Below are 16,298 nucleotides of genomic sequence, written 5' to 3' on the forward strand. Positions count from 1 at the left end.
TTTTACCATTAGCTGTTCATGTTAGCTCAGCTGTCCTGTCAGACATACAGGCTACAGTTACATCTGCTGGGTGACATGTAAGCTGTAATTAGGGTCACATCCCTCTCTCTATCTTTAAAGATCTGTGCTATATATATATATATGTGTGTTTATGTGTATATATGTGTGTGTGTGTGTGTGTGTGTCTGTCTGATATACTTTAAAATAAACATTTATTATTTTAAGCCCATACATGATGATGTCCGGCACACTTATTTATTTAAAAGTGGAGGGGGAGGGGGGGGCGCCAAATTTTTTTTACTGCATACCCCCCTAACAACTGGGCACAATTACATTCGGTTGCGGGATTGTTTTGCACACAATAGGCCTATTAAACATTCCTAGAACTTCTGCCGTCACAACAAGTTTCTGATATGAATAATATAAAAAATAATAAACTAATCAATTACACTTGCACAATTACATTCGCAGAAAGCACATACTTCATGTCAATATGAGCTTAAAATGCAAAATATTAACCCTGATTAACGATACAAAAGATCAATTTCCAAAAAAAAGCATATGTTTATAAACAAAATTTGAAAAGTTGTAGGTATGTACACACAGTTGTGAAAATGTTAAATACAGTTAGAAAATAACATTTGTTGTTTTATTTATCATATGTTATCATATTTATTGTTTTATTTTAATGTGTTTTTGTAAAGCCATAATTCTTCTATAATGGGTGTAAAATACTTGAGTAATTTTACTGGATTACTGTACATAAGTATTATTTTTGGGGTATTTGTACTTTATTCATGTAAAATGTAAACATATATATATATCCATTTTGATATTTTTGTTAGCTGTAGTATATTGGCTAAATGCACAATATACTATATAACACAATATACCCCCCCCCCCAAAAAAATAAAAAAAATAAAAATAAAATAAAAAATAATATACAGGTATATATATATATATATATATATATATATATATATATATATATATATATATATATATATATATCCATTTTGATATATTTGTTAGCTGTAGTATATTGGCTAAATGCACAAAATGGCTGAATGCAAATACTATCAGTGACGAGAATTAAGAATTTAAATACAATTCATGTTTTGGTAGGGATGACAACTTTTTTAAATTAAATGTTACAAATTTCCAAAACGCGTTTAAATGAGCATTGTATGTTAAATGACTTATAAATCATGTTTAATGATGTTCTTACTTTTACACCCCAGGCTATTTGCAATAGTTACTATTTACTATTTTACAGTGTGAGTTTTGGTGAATATATATATATATATATATATATAATTATGATATTATTGTATGGAACCCACAACAATAAAAAATAAATGAATAATAAACTAGGGTAAGCCTCAAAACATCACTGTATCAATTATGATATTATTGTATGGAACCCACAACAATAAAAAATAAATGAATAAACATATTGTCCCCGTATTTAAATTCGTAGATAATGACAAGTGAGATTTCATTGATATTTTGACCATTGAACTAGGAAATGTCCCCGGTTTCCTTTTAGACCGAGGCTGCAGACAGCGCTTGAGGTGAATTCTTTCTTATTTGTCACAGCAAGTCTTTTCTGCGGTGAATTCAGTCTCATTCCTCTCAGAACGAAGTGCAAAGTAAAATGTAAAAAAAACTCACTGCTTTGTTTGTTGTTATAGGGCGTTTACCCGCGCGACCATTATAAGTGCGCTCGGCGCGTGGGCGTGGTCGCATTAGATATAATGAAGGGAGACGCGAAAGCCGGACAGTCCGTTGTTTTCATATGGATTACTTTATCACAGAATATTTTGTTTTTGGTAGCACTTGCTCAGTTTAAAAGTAGACATGTCAAGCTTTATATAGATCTATCTCTCATGTCTCTGTGTTGAGTATTCACTGAGGTTACAGTACATCTCAACCACTCTTTTCTAAATAAATAATAAATCAGACCGAGGCTGCAGACAGCGCTCCCTGTTTGTTTTCTTTATTTTATAAATGCACAAAGTTTTGTTGTTATTATGTGTGGATACAAGTAAAACTAGACACTTTACAGATTCGATTGATGTATTGCTCTTATCTGTACGATCAAAACTGAAAAATTTAATTTAAGTTATTTTTAATGCCTCAAAACGCATATTTGCGTTAGTCGGCCCCAGAGGGTTAGTAAAGTAATCAAGTAAAATTACTCAAGTATTTTACACCTCTGGAGAGCACCTGTAAGGCATGTTATCAACTTCTTTTTCTGAAGGAGATGTGAAACAGGCAGACCCTAGGCATGGCAAGGGGACGCAGTGTCTCGTTCCCTCTCTGGGAACCATAGTTATATGCGTAACCCGAGGCTTGTGAGATGCGTAACTTGAGAGTTCCCCTTCAAGGGAACTTGCACTGCTTCCTCTAGTGGACACAACGGGGAACGAACCAACCAAATATGAACTGCCTGTCCACCTGGTGAGAGAGCACCAAAAATAGTGGCAAACATACACAAATCTAAAAGAGGCAACCCATTAACACCTGGGCAGCTGAAATAACTTGGAGAAAATTGGGAATCCAACCAACCAAATAGGAGGGGCATCCTATTCAACCAAGTTGGGATCACAGCTGTCCTCAAACAATTGTTCCTAAGACAATGAGCCATCGACTTAAAACCCTAAAGCAGGAGAGACAGTGTTGTGAAATCTTCTGGTTAGAAGTAATTGCTTTGAAGTCTTGGACGTTTTGAAGCCAGATGGACATTATTAACAAAGTAACAAAACTGAGTAATGTTTGCAAACACCACTCCAGAATCCAGCTTTGCACTCACATATATATGTGCTGAAGCTGTTCAACAGATGCCATACATGTCTTTTATTATTTTTAGACAGGGTAATGACTATTTGACTATTTATTCTGCATTCAGTACCCCTTTATCCTTTTCATTCTTAAATCTGGAAGAGCTTTTCACTATTCTTACCTCTATGGGCAGTTCTGGCGATCAATGCAAACTAAGCAAAAATGATAACCTATTTTAGGTGGCCATCTGTTTGTGTTGCTCATTCACCCAGCCTGCTGTGGTTCTGTGCTCTTTACAGTCCCTGTTCGGGTGCTAATATGTTGTGGAATCTTTCTGGTTAAAATAAATTGGTTTTCCATTTATGAGTATTTTCCAAGCTTTAAATAGTTCACTCTGTTCTAAGCACACACTGAACATCCCAATCCAAGAGCAGCTTGTCAAAGGGAAACTACCATCTCTAAAGAGGCTGCTACCTAGGAGACTACACAACCAAGAAGACTATATGACAATTCAATCCAAGGAACCAAAAAAGGGGGACCTCCCCCTTAAAGCCCCTAGTAATTGGGTGGGGGGGGGGGGCAATACCCATGCTGCATGCAGATCAAACAGAGGGCGCAGGGAACCCTACTTCAATATCTGCATTCTTATTGAGGGACATCTTGAGCTAATGAGCAGCTGGTCACAGGGAAACTGTCGTCAGACAGCTACCAACTTTGATGTTTCAGATGGGCTACTGTAAGTAGCAGCCCGACCTGAGATGTTACTAAGAAGAGAGTAAGGAACCCTACTTAAAACCCAAACTCATTGCGGATGGAAATCTTGCTACAATCTGGATAGCCATCAAAGGAAACTATTCTTAAACTAGTACATCTTTGATATACTTTGAACTTCCACTTAAGAGAGGTAACAAGAGGAGCTTGAACAGAAACTTTCTACTCCTCTCATGCCCTGCCTACAACCACCGTGCTTGATCCCACCTCACTGCAATGGCGGCCATGGGAACCGAACCACGGAGTGTAGGGGCACAACTCTCATCCCTCAACAGTCAAGCCTGGGTGGAACCGATTATTGTGACCGCATCACACAACACCCATTTAACTCCGAGAGCTATGCTTTCTAAGTTCAAGCATAACTATAAACCCCTCTAGAGGTAGACATGCTCTTGCAAACACTGACTGATATCCCTCAGGAGAGAACAGAAAAGCTCTTTACCCGTCTCTTTCAGTCAGTCTGCATCATACCTGGCACATCCAATCTCTCATATTTCACCGTTTCTTATTTGTATAAAGAATTAGAAACAACATGGAATTGTATTTGAATATTTAGGCTCTTAAAAAAAACAATATTCAAATATTTGTTTATTTAAATGACGAAATAACATCTCAGTTACGTATGGTAACCCCTTAGAACGACGAATTGGGATATAGCTTTGATAGACCAATCTACTTTGAGTCTAAACTAAATGAGCCAATGCACATTGGCATGCAATTATTGCATCTCCTTCAGGAAACGAGTGTTACCATACGTAACCGAGACATTCCCTTTCAATCGATCACTCTCAATGTTACGTCGGTGACCAACGAATTGGGATCCCTACCAAAGCGCCATGGGTGCTGCCCCTTCCAGTGATCTGTGCGAGATACCTGTGCCCCTATTTGGTGTAGGCCGGGCCTCAGAACAAGTAGTTCCACTAACCATTGTCAAAGCACTACCTCACTGGGAGAGACATGGTTAACACTGGGAAAACGTACCCGTTCCACCTGGAACAGGGATGCTGCGGAACCTCCATCCTTCCCGAAGTAGTTTTTGGGAGCAAATACACATATAGCATCCGTTTAGGTGTATATGGAGAAATTGGAGGTGACTGTAACCCCCTTGGGAAGGCAGAAGTCTGCCGGGGAAACACATGCTCTATGGCTATACCGTGGACTATTCACATACGAATACCACTTAGGTCTCAGTATGGAACCCAGCCTTCTACAGTTCTCACGGATTCATTATGAAGGCCCGGCGCCAGATGTACAGAACCTCCACTCTAAAGAAATTTATTCACAATCCCAAAATAACCTATAGTACGGACACTCTGGAGCAGTTTTTAGCAAGCCGACTCTACCCAGGGCCTCTTGGTGCCACTACCCATTTGAGGTGAGAGCACAGGAGGATACCGTCTCTACACGAAGGCTATAGAATCAAGTGAATGTGTTAGGGGGTTGCCCAGCCTGCAGCTCTACAAATATCTGTCAACGAGGAACCACAAGCCAGCTCCCAGCCTGATCCAAGATGGCCGTAACCCACCGCCTTTCTTGGGTACAATGAAGTAAGGGCTGTAAAACACCGACCTCATATCGGCTGGAGTGAACGGCTCTATCGCATCCTTCACCAGTAGGAATGCGATCTCTACCCGCAGAACAGGGGCATTGGCTGCTTTCACTGTAGTGAAGCGGATACAGCTGAACTTGGGGGGATGCAGGGCGAACTGAATCGCATAGCCAAGGCTGATGGTCCACAGAAGCCAGCGAGATGAGCTGGTTAGCGCTGACCAGGCGCCTAGAAACCGTACAAGTGGGACCAACGGAACAACAGCCATACCCACAGTGGGGCAGCAAGGTGGAACACAGGGACCCAACTTGGGCGGCTTGTGAGCGGGCCGGAGAGGGGTGTGAGTGTGGGTTTCAAGGCTCACCTGGTTCCACAGGTTGGCAGAAGGTGCGGCATCCTCATAGGGACAATCCATCATCTTTACAAAGACACACACGTGAAGCTCTTTTAGAGATATTTGCTCTTTAGGAAATGCTCCTTTAATGCTGAGCCACTTGCAACAACAACACGACAGGGGTGTGCAGCCTGAAGTACATAACCCACTCGACTCAGGAATGACCGCCCCTGAAGCGCCGTCTGGCGAACACATGAAGCTTCCAATAGTGTGCTGAACTCGTAGTTCACAGCTAGACACAGTTTGAGCAGAACGATACTAACACTCGGCTCCGAATCGAAAAGCTTGTATGTATTGCGCCTGCTGCCTTATTATACTCACGCTGTGATCAGCGGCAGCTGGATGCAAAACTGCATGCCAATGTGCATTGGCTCGTTTAGTTTACACTCGAAGTAGATTGGTCTATCAAAGCGATATCCCAATTCGTCGCTAACCGACGTGACGTCGAGAGTGACCAACTGAAAGGGAATGAGAAAGACATTATTTTTTTATCAAGTTTTTGTCACAGTTTCTGAACAAGCTTATGATTAGGCATTATACACAACAATGTTCTACAACAACATTACTTTATATCTCAAGGTTTTCTTTTAGTTCAAAACGTGTATAAACAAAAAAATTATATTATATTATATACAGGGCAGCCCCTGGGGAAGTACAACTGGTGCAGTCGCACCGGGCTCGCAGCCAATGGACCGAACACCATTCCTCCACCCCCCATAACGCGATTACGAATGGACCGAGGGGACCCCAGACCCATCCACCCCCAACCCCAACCAAAGAAGAACCAGGCTTCTTACCTTCCCTCTCAGTAGTCCTGCGAATGCATACTATACATTCACAATGAAATAACTGCAAGAAGCGCATTCAGCTACAAACACACACACACACACAAACAAAAAACACACAAACACACACACAACATATGAGTCGCGTGAATCTGCAAGTATCAAAGCAAAGCTTCTTAATGAGCTCATTCAGTTTTCTTGAAAACTAAACATGCACGCTCTTCACTCATGCACAAATTGCATCAATCATGCATGTGCCCAAATGGAGGCATGGACTATCTGAAACGTTTTGCAGAGTATTTCTTACACGTATACACAAATATACAGCCCCTGAAGACAAAGACGTTGATGACGTGCATTATAAGCAGCCTCTTATTCTTCCAGGCATAATGATGTCACAGGCTGCGCGGGCCAATGGATTTGGAGTGCTTTCACACATATTTCAGACAACGATCATGCTGATGGCATTCCCCATAGTGTCCACTGGAGGACGCAGTGTGAGTTCTCTGAGGGGGAATGCTGTATTTATCGAAACAAACCAGTTCTTTATGTACCCTTGTAATATCACTGTTTATTTCCAGCCCTTCTGTGTAAAAAAAAAAAAAAAAAAAAACACCCAACCCACACCGCTCAAAACACTTTCTCATCAGATCTATGCAAATCTCCTAGGTGACCTATTTTGATTTTAAAAAGGTGAAATTTCACTGAAAGGTGAGGAGATGGCATACATGGTGTTTAGTTCAAACCCAGAGTAATTTCTCTCCATTAGTCAGATATCAAACATCCTGAAGAAGGTCCCAATGTGGCTTGAACTCACAACCCATAATAAACAAAATCATGACATAAAAACCGACACCAGTCCCTCATGTAAGAGATATAAGGACTTCATCTTGAGTCGGAATAACAAACACTGAGGATCTGACAGACCAACAAAACAAATGATCTGATGCCAGAAATTGGATAAGTGTGTCTTTAGTCAGAGAGTGTGCAAAAGAGCATCATCATTTTTGTTCTTTGCTCATGTACTTACGATGACAACAGTGAGTCTTATTTGTATGATGGGAAATTTTGTAGAATATGCTGAGTTACATTTTACAAAATTCAGACTTTACTAAATATGTAAGATGAATAGAAGAGTACAAGTTTAATAATAATAATAATAATAATAATAATAATAATAATAATAATAATAAAAAAAACAACCTTTAGCAAAGTCTAAGACAGATTTTGATTTCAGATAGTGCTGATCACACCTAAGTGTTGTGGAATAAGAATTAAATTCAGTATAGACAAAACGGCCACCCTCAGCCAATGAATCAACCAATAGTAAGTCTGCAAGAGTATGACATAGTGTCATGTGACACCATTATTTTTTTTTCATGATTTATTACAATGGATAAAATGGCATTTTAGTAACAGGTTACTTTATGTTTAATAAGTACTGATGAATGAAATGAGATACAAGAAATTTTAATTCACTGTAATATTCTTGACAAATGTTGCCCTCTAAACAATGTACATATTGAAAACTACACCAAGTCTAAATGTCAGTATACTCTATGCATCATACAGTATGCAAAAAGTGGTAAAGTAAAATAAATGTTAATATCATCAAAAGATAAATAGCAGACGTAAACGAATATCTCTTTAACACTAAAAAAATAAAAAAAAAAAAAAACTTTTACAGACAAGCATAGCCTAAAGAAAAGATTAGTAATGAACTGTGGTTAAATATCTCTTTAACACAATAAACAGCAGAAGAAAACTCTCAAGGCACCATAAATGAAACTATGAATTTCTGAAACAAAGCACTTAGCAAATGCTTCTCTACAATATTTGAAATGTCTTTATTAAAGCACTCTTTTACACAGCCCTCTGAAATGCTTGAATCTGATTGGTCTTTTGGAACATTATGACTGAGGTTGGCTTTTGCCCTGATAATGACCGTCAATCAATAGCAATGCTCTAATAAGGGAATTCACTGAAAGGCTCCAAGTAATAATAATTAAATTAATTTTTGATTATCTTCATTATTGATTTTTAAAGTTTTATTGACATTTAGATTTTATTAAATTCAGAATAATAAGTTTAAATAAATTCATTAAATGAAATAAATGAATATATCAGTTTTCACTTGTTTGTTCAACTCTAACTCTAACTTTAACATCACTTTTATCCAAATTCCACTATGCAAGTCTAAAACACTTGGGAAAAAGAGCAAAATTACATAATTCTTAGAACTTTGACACCCTTAAGACTACAATTTTACTCTGAGTGGCTTTATGCATGGCCCCAGATGATGCTTCAGTGATCAAGTTTTTACAGTTAAACTGGTAAAATCCTTAGATAGTTAAGTTCATCAAGATTACAGAAAAATGGAAAGACTGTGTCAGTGAAGGTGGTTGTGAATGTGTGTAGATGTGTGTTAGTTACAGGGTCAGAGAATGACACCATTCCTCTGTCATAGTCCAGATCAACTCTCACACACTTAAGCTCCTGTTTAACAGGAAAACCAGGCCCAAGCAGTCTGTATGGATCATACTGCACACACCAGACATCATTCCTAAAGAAATCACGTCCTTTCCTTTGGTTCGATGCTGTAGTTACTCCAAGACTCCAGCATTCACTCTCTTTAACCACTACTTCCCAGCAGTGTGTTCCTGAGTTAAAACCCTCTAAACCCAGAACACACCCACAGATGTCAAATCTCTCTGGATTATCAGGAAGTGGTTGTTTGTCCCAGATGTATCTCACACTGGTCAGATCACCAGACAGGATGAGACATGGATGAGCTGTGTTTGGATCCAGAATCACAGGAGCTGATGAGACACAATCAACAGGTGCTTTTATTCTGATGTTCATGAAATGATCAAGAATGAACCGTACACAGATTATTTTGATTGATGACACTCGTCCTATTGATCAAACACATCAGACATTTCCCTCTGATCACTGTTAGTGTTGTTATAGTAAATATGTGATTGAGGAATTTCAGATTTGCATCCCATGTCAACTGATCATGACAAATACAATCAATCAAAGTGAACTTTAGGATCTGATGTATCACTCTAACTGTAAATGTCATGCTCTTCTCTTGTTTACGATTCATTTTGGTGTACTAACTCATCTGGTTATTCACACATAATGCCAAAATCTGTCAGTCTCCCCAGTGCATCATTTCCAGTGTGTGTATAACAGCACAGATCGTCTCCAGACTCACTCTTTTGGACAAAGTCCAGCATCTTCTTCCAGACTCCGAACGACAGGTTGCCCAAGTAATGTGGCACATGAATCAAAGCTCCAGAAGGCATCTGCGGATCTGGCTGTGATGAGATCTGGACTCTGGAAGAGCATTCAGGAGTCAGAACTGCAGTGGCTTTGGATCAGAAGCAGAGAGACCAGAGACACCAGCAGATCACTTACCTTTCCATTGTGACTGGAAACTTCTGCAGAACAAACACAGTTTATCATCAAGAACTCAATCAATCAGTCAATCAATGAATGAATGATCTGAAATCATACCTTTAGAAAGCTGACGTCATTGGCCTTCATCATCTCCTCCAGGTCTTTGATTGTGTGTGAAAGAGCTGAGATGTGTCTGTTGATCTCCTCAAGCCTCTCCTTCATCTTCTGCTTCTTCTGCTCCTCTTCCTCCCTCAGTGCAGTGATTGTAGCTGCTTCTTCATCTCTGAGAAACTGATGAAGCTTCTTAAACTGTTGTTTAATCTGATTCTCTGTGTGCTCAGTTTGAGACTGAAATCAAATTAAATTCACTTCATTTCAAAGATGCAACTTACTCTGGAGCAGGATGAAGAGTGATTTGCTAAATGTGGGTTAGTTAACTAACTTTAACTTTCTGAAGTAGTACTGCAATAGATGTTCTGTCTGTAGGGTGATAATACACATGCATCTCAGTTTCTCTTCACAAAGAGTAACTAATTTAAAAAATGTCTTTTTAAAACTTTCATATGCAATAGAGTTTGAAAGTACTGTATAGCAACTGAACTTTAAAATGTGGCAGCCATGTCTCAATGAAATGGCATATCTGCAATATTAAAAAAGACCTTAGAGAATTACAGTATGGACTGATGTTACTTGAGACATTATCGGTCAATCAGTGTCTATGTTAAACCTTTAGGGCTTTTTGCACTTATAATTGGTAAACAAAATTCTGGGTTTTCTTGCTTTACGTTTCACATTGCTCATACTTCACCCAGGTTTATAAATTAATCTTGTGTATTCATATCTGGCGTTTCACACTACATTCCTAAACCATGGGTTAACATCTTTATTTGTGGTGTCAGTATCATTGACTGGATGAATTTAGCATGTGGCCGTTTTAAAGAATAAGGCTCTAGCAGGGCTGTAGGAGGACAAGTCCCCCCTAATAGTAAAAAATGGCCAGATTGTCACAATATTTGGTATTCTTGATGCTTAACTTCATTACTCAACGCTCTGTTTGTTGTTAGGATGACAAAAAGTTTTAAAGTTACATTTTTTTAGACTTGTCAATGTGAAAATGTTTAAGTTGGTCAAATCAAAGAAGGCAGCAGGCATTACTGTTCACAGAAGACATATGCGAATTCCAGCTTGATGCTTTAGTTAAATGTTTTAACTGTGAAAGAGTACATAGTAAATAGCTAAACAAAAAAAACAACAATAATTGATATATAAAAATTAACATGCAGTGATGCAATCTACACAACTTGATCAAATATTGCCATTTTGAATAAAAAAATGCTATCATTTATGATTCATGTAATTATGAGATTCATATTTAATGAGACAAGCAACTTTCTACATATTACGGATACAAATAAGAGTTAATGCATGCATATTTTGAAATTATTTACAAATTGTTAACGGCATAATTCACAACTGAAATAACTAATTTAAATAAATAAATAAAGTAAAATAAATAATGCGAACAACTGTATGTATGGTCCAGGTAAACACTATGTTTTGAGGATGAAGTATCTTCACAAAGTAATACTAGTATTTTTTTATTATGGAGCCCCAGACATGACATGCAGGGGAAAAAAATAAATGTAATTTGTTCCATAATCTAATACCATTTTGTTCCCTTGTTTTAAGAAAATTGTGCGCTCTATATAATTTAACAAAGTGCATTAAATAATAATTGTAAATGTTAATTGTGTGCATTAAATAATAATTTGTTGTATTTCCTGTTTGGGCCGCATTCCTGTCCAATGTAGATGCCTCTCACTTAAAATGATCCCATGCACCGCTGCGATGCTTTTGAGAAAGTCTCTACAACTCATTCCAACTCAAAACAAAACCCAGTTAAAGTGTCTCTGTCCATAAAACCTAACAACATAATATGACATGACATAACATAACATAACATAACATAACAAACATAAAACAACATAACATAAAATAACATAACAAAACAATAAATAAAAAAAAAAATTAAAAACAAAACAAAAAGCAAAAAAAACAAATAATTATTTCACACAAAACAAATAAAAAAAAACAAACTACCTACTTTTTTTTTTTTTTTTTTTTTTTTTTTAACTTTACTTTTTTTTCATACTAGCTTTGTCATAAGATATTGTCTTATTTTAAAAATGTAAAAAAATGTCTAAATTTGTCTTTGAGGTTTGTGTTTAGGGGTAGGGTTATTAGAGTTTGGGGATAGAATATACAGTTTGTACAGTATAAAAAACATTATATGGAAAGTTCCTACAAGACATGGAAACCAAACATGTTTTGTGTTACAGTCAATAAAGGAACATGCAATTATATCCGACAAATCAATTCAACTGTTCTAATCAATATTTAATCATGTAAATATGTAATTTCTCAGTAGGATCAATCCTCACCTTGATATGATGAACTGTTTTCTCAAACTTTTTTTTAAAGTTTTCTCTCTGTTTAAGTTGCTCTTGTAAGGACTTCATTGCTGTATTGAGCTCCTCCTAATTGAAAGTGAAACTCTATAAGACACTAGAGATTTCTGAAATGTAATCACTAATACATAAGTTTATACTCATATGTAAATCTTTCTTACCTTATATGATGGAACGGCCTCACTTATGGGTCTGAATGTTTGATTGGTGTACTTTTGTGAAACTCTGCACACTGAACACACAGGCTCATTGTCCTCCAGACAGAGGAACTTGAGTTCCTCACCATGTAAACTGCAGATCTCCTCAGACCCAGGAGAACGGCTCTCATTTCTCTCCTTCAGGAACGACTTGCACAAAGTTTTTAACACAGGATTACAGAAAGGCTTTTTTGAGGATGTTCTCCCGCAGACAGGACACTCCTGAGTTTCCTTGGTTCTCCACAACTGTTGAAGACACTCTTTACAGACATTGTGACCACATGATAATAGAACAGGAGCTTTGAAGATTTTATGACATACAGGGCAAGAAAGCTCTTCTACATTTAGTGAATCCATTTTCTCTATTTGAGCTCTCGCAATCTACACTTTAGAAAATAAAAATAAACAAACTATGATAATCACAAAGATCTGCTGTCTGTTCAGAACCAAACTTTTTATCTTTGCTCTTCAGTGATCACTGATTCTTTTTTGACTTTTGTCAAGAAGTAAGTAATAACCACACTTGTGGTCTTTGCACTTTGCTCTTGTCTATTAAGAGTATATGACGTATTTCCTGTTTTTTGGCCACAAGACTACAGAACTTTTCATTACGGGGAATGTAGGGCCACTTTTTGTTAAATGTGTAATTTAGATACCTAGATGTTTTTTCTTTTTCTTTCTTTCTTTCTTTCTTTCTTTCTTTCTTTCTTTTCTTTTCTTTCAGTTCAGTTGGTTTAAAAAAGCCAGCTCACTGATCTGCTATTTAAACTTTTTCTTTTTCTTTTCCTTCTTCTTCTTCTTCTCTTCTGAGCCAAAATTTAGTCAGTAGTTGTGTCCCATATGTACTATACACTATGTACTATGTACTCAACCATGTAGTGTATGAATTATACAAGGTTATTTTGTCATTCATAATCAGAGTCTGATAGCCCCTCCCCCTTCACTACATAATTAAAGCTGCGACAGTTGAGTGTATGAAGTGTCCAACAGTCCAACACTTTGCTTTTTCTGATTATTTAAATGCAACATCCGTGTATTTAAAGTGCACTTCTTATTTTTGGAATTTCAAGTGTGAACGCACTACTCACGCTATTTATACTACAAAACGTCACACCATAGTGCATAAGTACATGATTTGGGATGCACCTAGTATCTCCTTCTAGAGCTTTAATGTTACAACCACCTAACTTGGGTCAGACCTTCAAGACCGTTCTGAAGTTTTATGCAATGACTTTTCTTACTGATCCGACTTATGGTTTTCATTACACGGAGAATCAAAACTGCAAAGAGTCCCATACACTTTCATCGAGGGGGTTGAATCTTTTGTACAGTAAGACTTAGGGTGTGTCTTAATCAGCTCCCTAGTTCAGTAGTCAGTGCACTGATTAGGGAGTCTGGCATTTTAAGGGCCTTCTTAATCACAAAATCATTCCAGAGCACTGGAACATTCCCTCCCTGAAAAATCCCACCATGCACCGCAAAAAAACAGGGGGAATCGGTGCTCCCTAACCAAAAATTACGTCACATTTCTGAAGCATGAAACATAAACCACATGAGCCAACTCAATAAATATAATTACACAAAATAAAAGATTTGAAAAGACAACCCATTTTTTTGTATATTTCAGCAAAAACATACACTGATAGACAGGTAGTGAACACATCTAGTTAACATTTATATTTAATATTGGGCTGCAATGTTGCAAGCACATGTAACAGAACAATGCGTTTAAAGAGAATAAAAATGTATATAAAAATGACATTGGTACTCGCTGTTGTTAATTCTAATGCTAGCTAAATCATGTTAACAACATACCAAAACATATTAGCAACATGCTAATCATGCTAAAAACATGTTAGAAACATACTAAACATGCTACATTTACATTTACATTTAATCATTTAGCAGACGCTTTTATCCAACCTTACACATGAGACACAATAAACAATCAGACCAACAAGAGAACAAACAACAGTATTCAAGTGCCATGACTAAGTCTCATGTCTAGTACAGAAACAAACATAGTAACAGGGTGTATTTTTTTTTTTTTTATGAATATGCTAGACAAGAAAAGAAAAGACATATTAGCAACATACTAATCATGCTAAAACTTGATAGCAACATGCTAACAACATATTAGGCCTACTCATTCTAGAAATATGCAAAGCGACTTGCCAAATGAGAAACATAGAAGCAATCTAGCTAATTGAGCAACCAACAATTCTAGAGAACAACAACAACAGTATTGCAAAAACATTGTCCACACTTACATTTGATATCTTTAAGGTCCAGGTGTAATATTTCAGTTTGAATACAGTTCATACATTGTGTTAACAACAACAAACAAAAAAAATCCCAAAATAATAAAATTGTGTTATTTACAATAACCAATAAACATTCTGAGATTATGACAAATTTCTTTTCAGGTAAAGTGGGCCATCCCTGATTTATCAAATATTATCCTTTATCTTGATTAAAAAAACCCCCACATGATTTAGTAACAGATATGATCAAACATATATTCAACAACATATTTAACAAACCCCAAAACATACTGTCAGTGAGTAAAATGCATCAGTTAAATCAGTTCGTTTAAATTGCAAAAAAAAAAAAAAAAAAAAAAAAACTGTGAAAATGTTGTGTTGATTTTAAATTTGATAAAATCAGAATCAGAATATTCAGAAATCAGAATATGCAACACATGCAACAACAAATAGGCTAACAAAAACTGAATAAGAGGAACATTTAAAATGATAACCATACATACATACAGAACAACCATACATTGTCTGTTCTCTAGATAATTTCAAAGAACTTTCATGAGCAAAGACCACACCACAAATAAAAAATGTAAATGAATAGTTTATTGTTCAGAATGTTAGGGATGAGTTGGAAGAGGATGAAAAGGTAAAGGGGATAGGATGATGGTCATGTTGATCTGGGGGTCTTGAATTGATGGCCCGGAGAGAATCAGGATGGGGGTATCATCTCGTTTGTATATTTAGGCTAGACGATTAGGACCCCCTATATTGGGAAGAGCTGAGGTAAGCTTGGGCTTGACAGAGAACTTAATATTGTGGTAGATGTAGGCATGGTCGAGATGACCAGCAGCCAAGGGTTCTGATAGTCTCATCAGAGATTCCACATCTGGTTGCTGATGTTATGAATCTTGCGGCCAGTGTCTGATTTCTGTAAGGATGAAACAGGGGCATAGGATGAAAATGTCCCATAAAGAAAATGAAGGGGGCTTAATCACTGTTAAATAGCATACTATATTTCCTTTAGGAGCACACAACTACAACATCAAATACCATACAAGTCTAAACCTTATATTGTGTAACATCACTGTCGGTCTGTCCCTATTTAGAGGCAAAACCTTTTAAATGTCCATTCAACCTTGAATAACCACAAATGTCCTGGGTTCATCAAAGTATTGTAGATGTTTAGGATGTTAAAGGGATAGTTCACCCAAAAATGAAAATTATGTCATTAATGACTCAGATGTCGTTTCCAAACCCGTGAGACCTGTTCAAGTATAAGATATTTATAGATTTAGTCCGAGAGCTTTCTGTTCCTCCATTGAGAATGTGTACGGTATACTGTCCACGTCAGAGGTAATAAAAACATCTTCAAAGTAGTCCATGACATCAGAGTCCAAGAATTTTTGAAGCATCGAATATCCAAAAATATCAAAAAACTACGAAACAGCATTGACTTCTCTCACGGGTTGAGATGCCCACAACAAGTTTAGTGGATCCGGTTCGCGAAAAACTCACTCGATGTAACCGGACTTGAACCAAACAAACGAACTGAATCGTTTGAAAACGGTTCCGTTCAAATAAAGCATTAAATCACAAAACAAAGCTGTTAGCTTTTTTAACATGGCTGAAACTCCCTCTGAGTTCAAATAAACCAATATCCCGGAGTAAATTTACTCAAACAGTA

The 16,298-nt window shown here is 37.0% G+C and overlaps 1 protein-coding gene across 1 annotated transcript; it reads right to left on the reverse strand.

The window, feature by feature from the left end:
• Window positions 1-8,445: 8,445 nt before the first annotated feature.
• On the reverse strand, window positions 8,446-12,812 carry LOC109105308 (nuclear factor 7, ovary-like). The gene is made up of 6 exons (XM_019118646.2): window positions 12,318-12,812; window positions 12,130-12,225; window positions 9,806-10,036; window positions 9,707-9,729; window positions 9,504-9,625; window positions 8,446-9,102 (listed from the first exon to the last, which is right to left on the reverse strand). Exons 1-6 carry the CDS (start codon window positions 12,708-12,710, stop codon window positions 8,609-8,611), a joined length of 1,359 nt encoding a protein of 452 aa, XP_018974191.2. The 5' UTR covers window positions 12,711-12,812; the 3' UTR covers window positions 8,446-8,608.
• Between the last annotated feature and the right edge of the window lie 3,486 nt (window positions 12,813-16,298).

Source organism: Cyprinus carpio, chromosome A8 (genome assembly GCF_018340385.1).
Source record: "Cyprinus carpio isolate SPL01 chromosome A8, ASM1834038v1, whole genome shotgun sequence".
Lineage (NCBI taxonomy): Eukaryota > Metazoa > Chordata > Actinopteri > Cypriniformes > Cyprinidae > Cyprinus > Cyprinus carpio.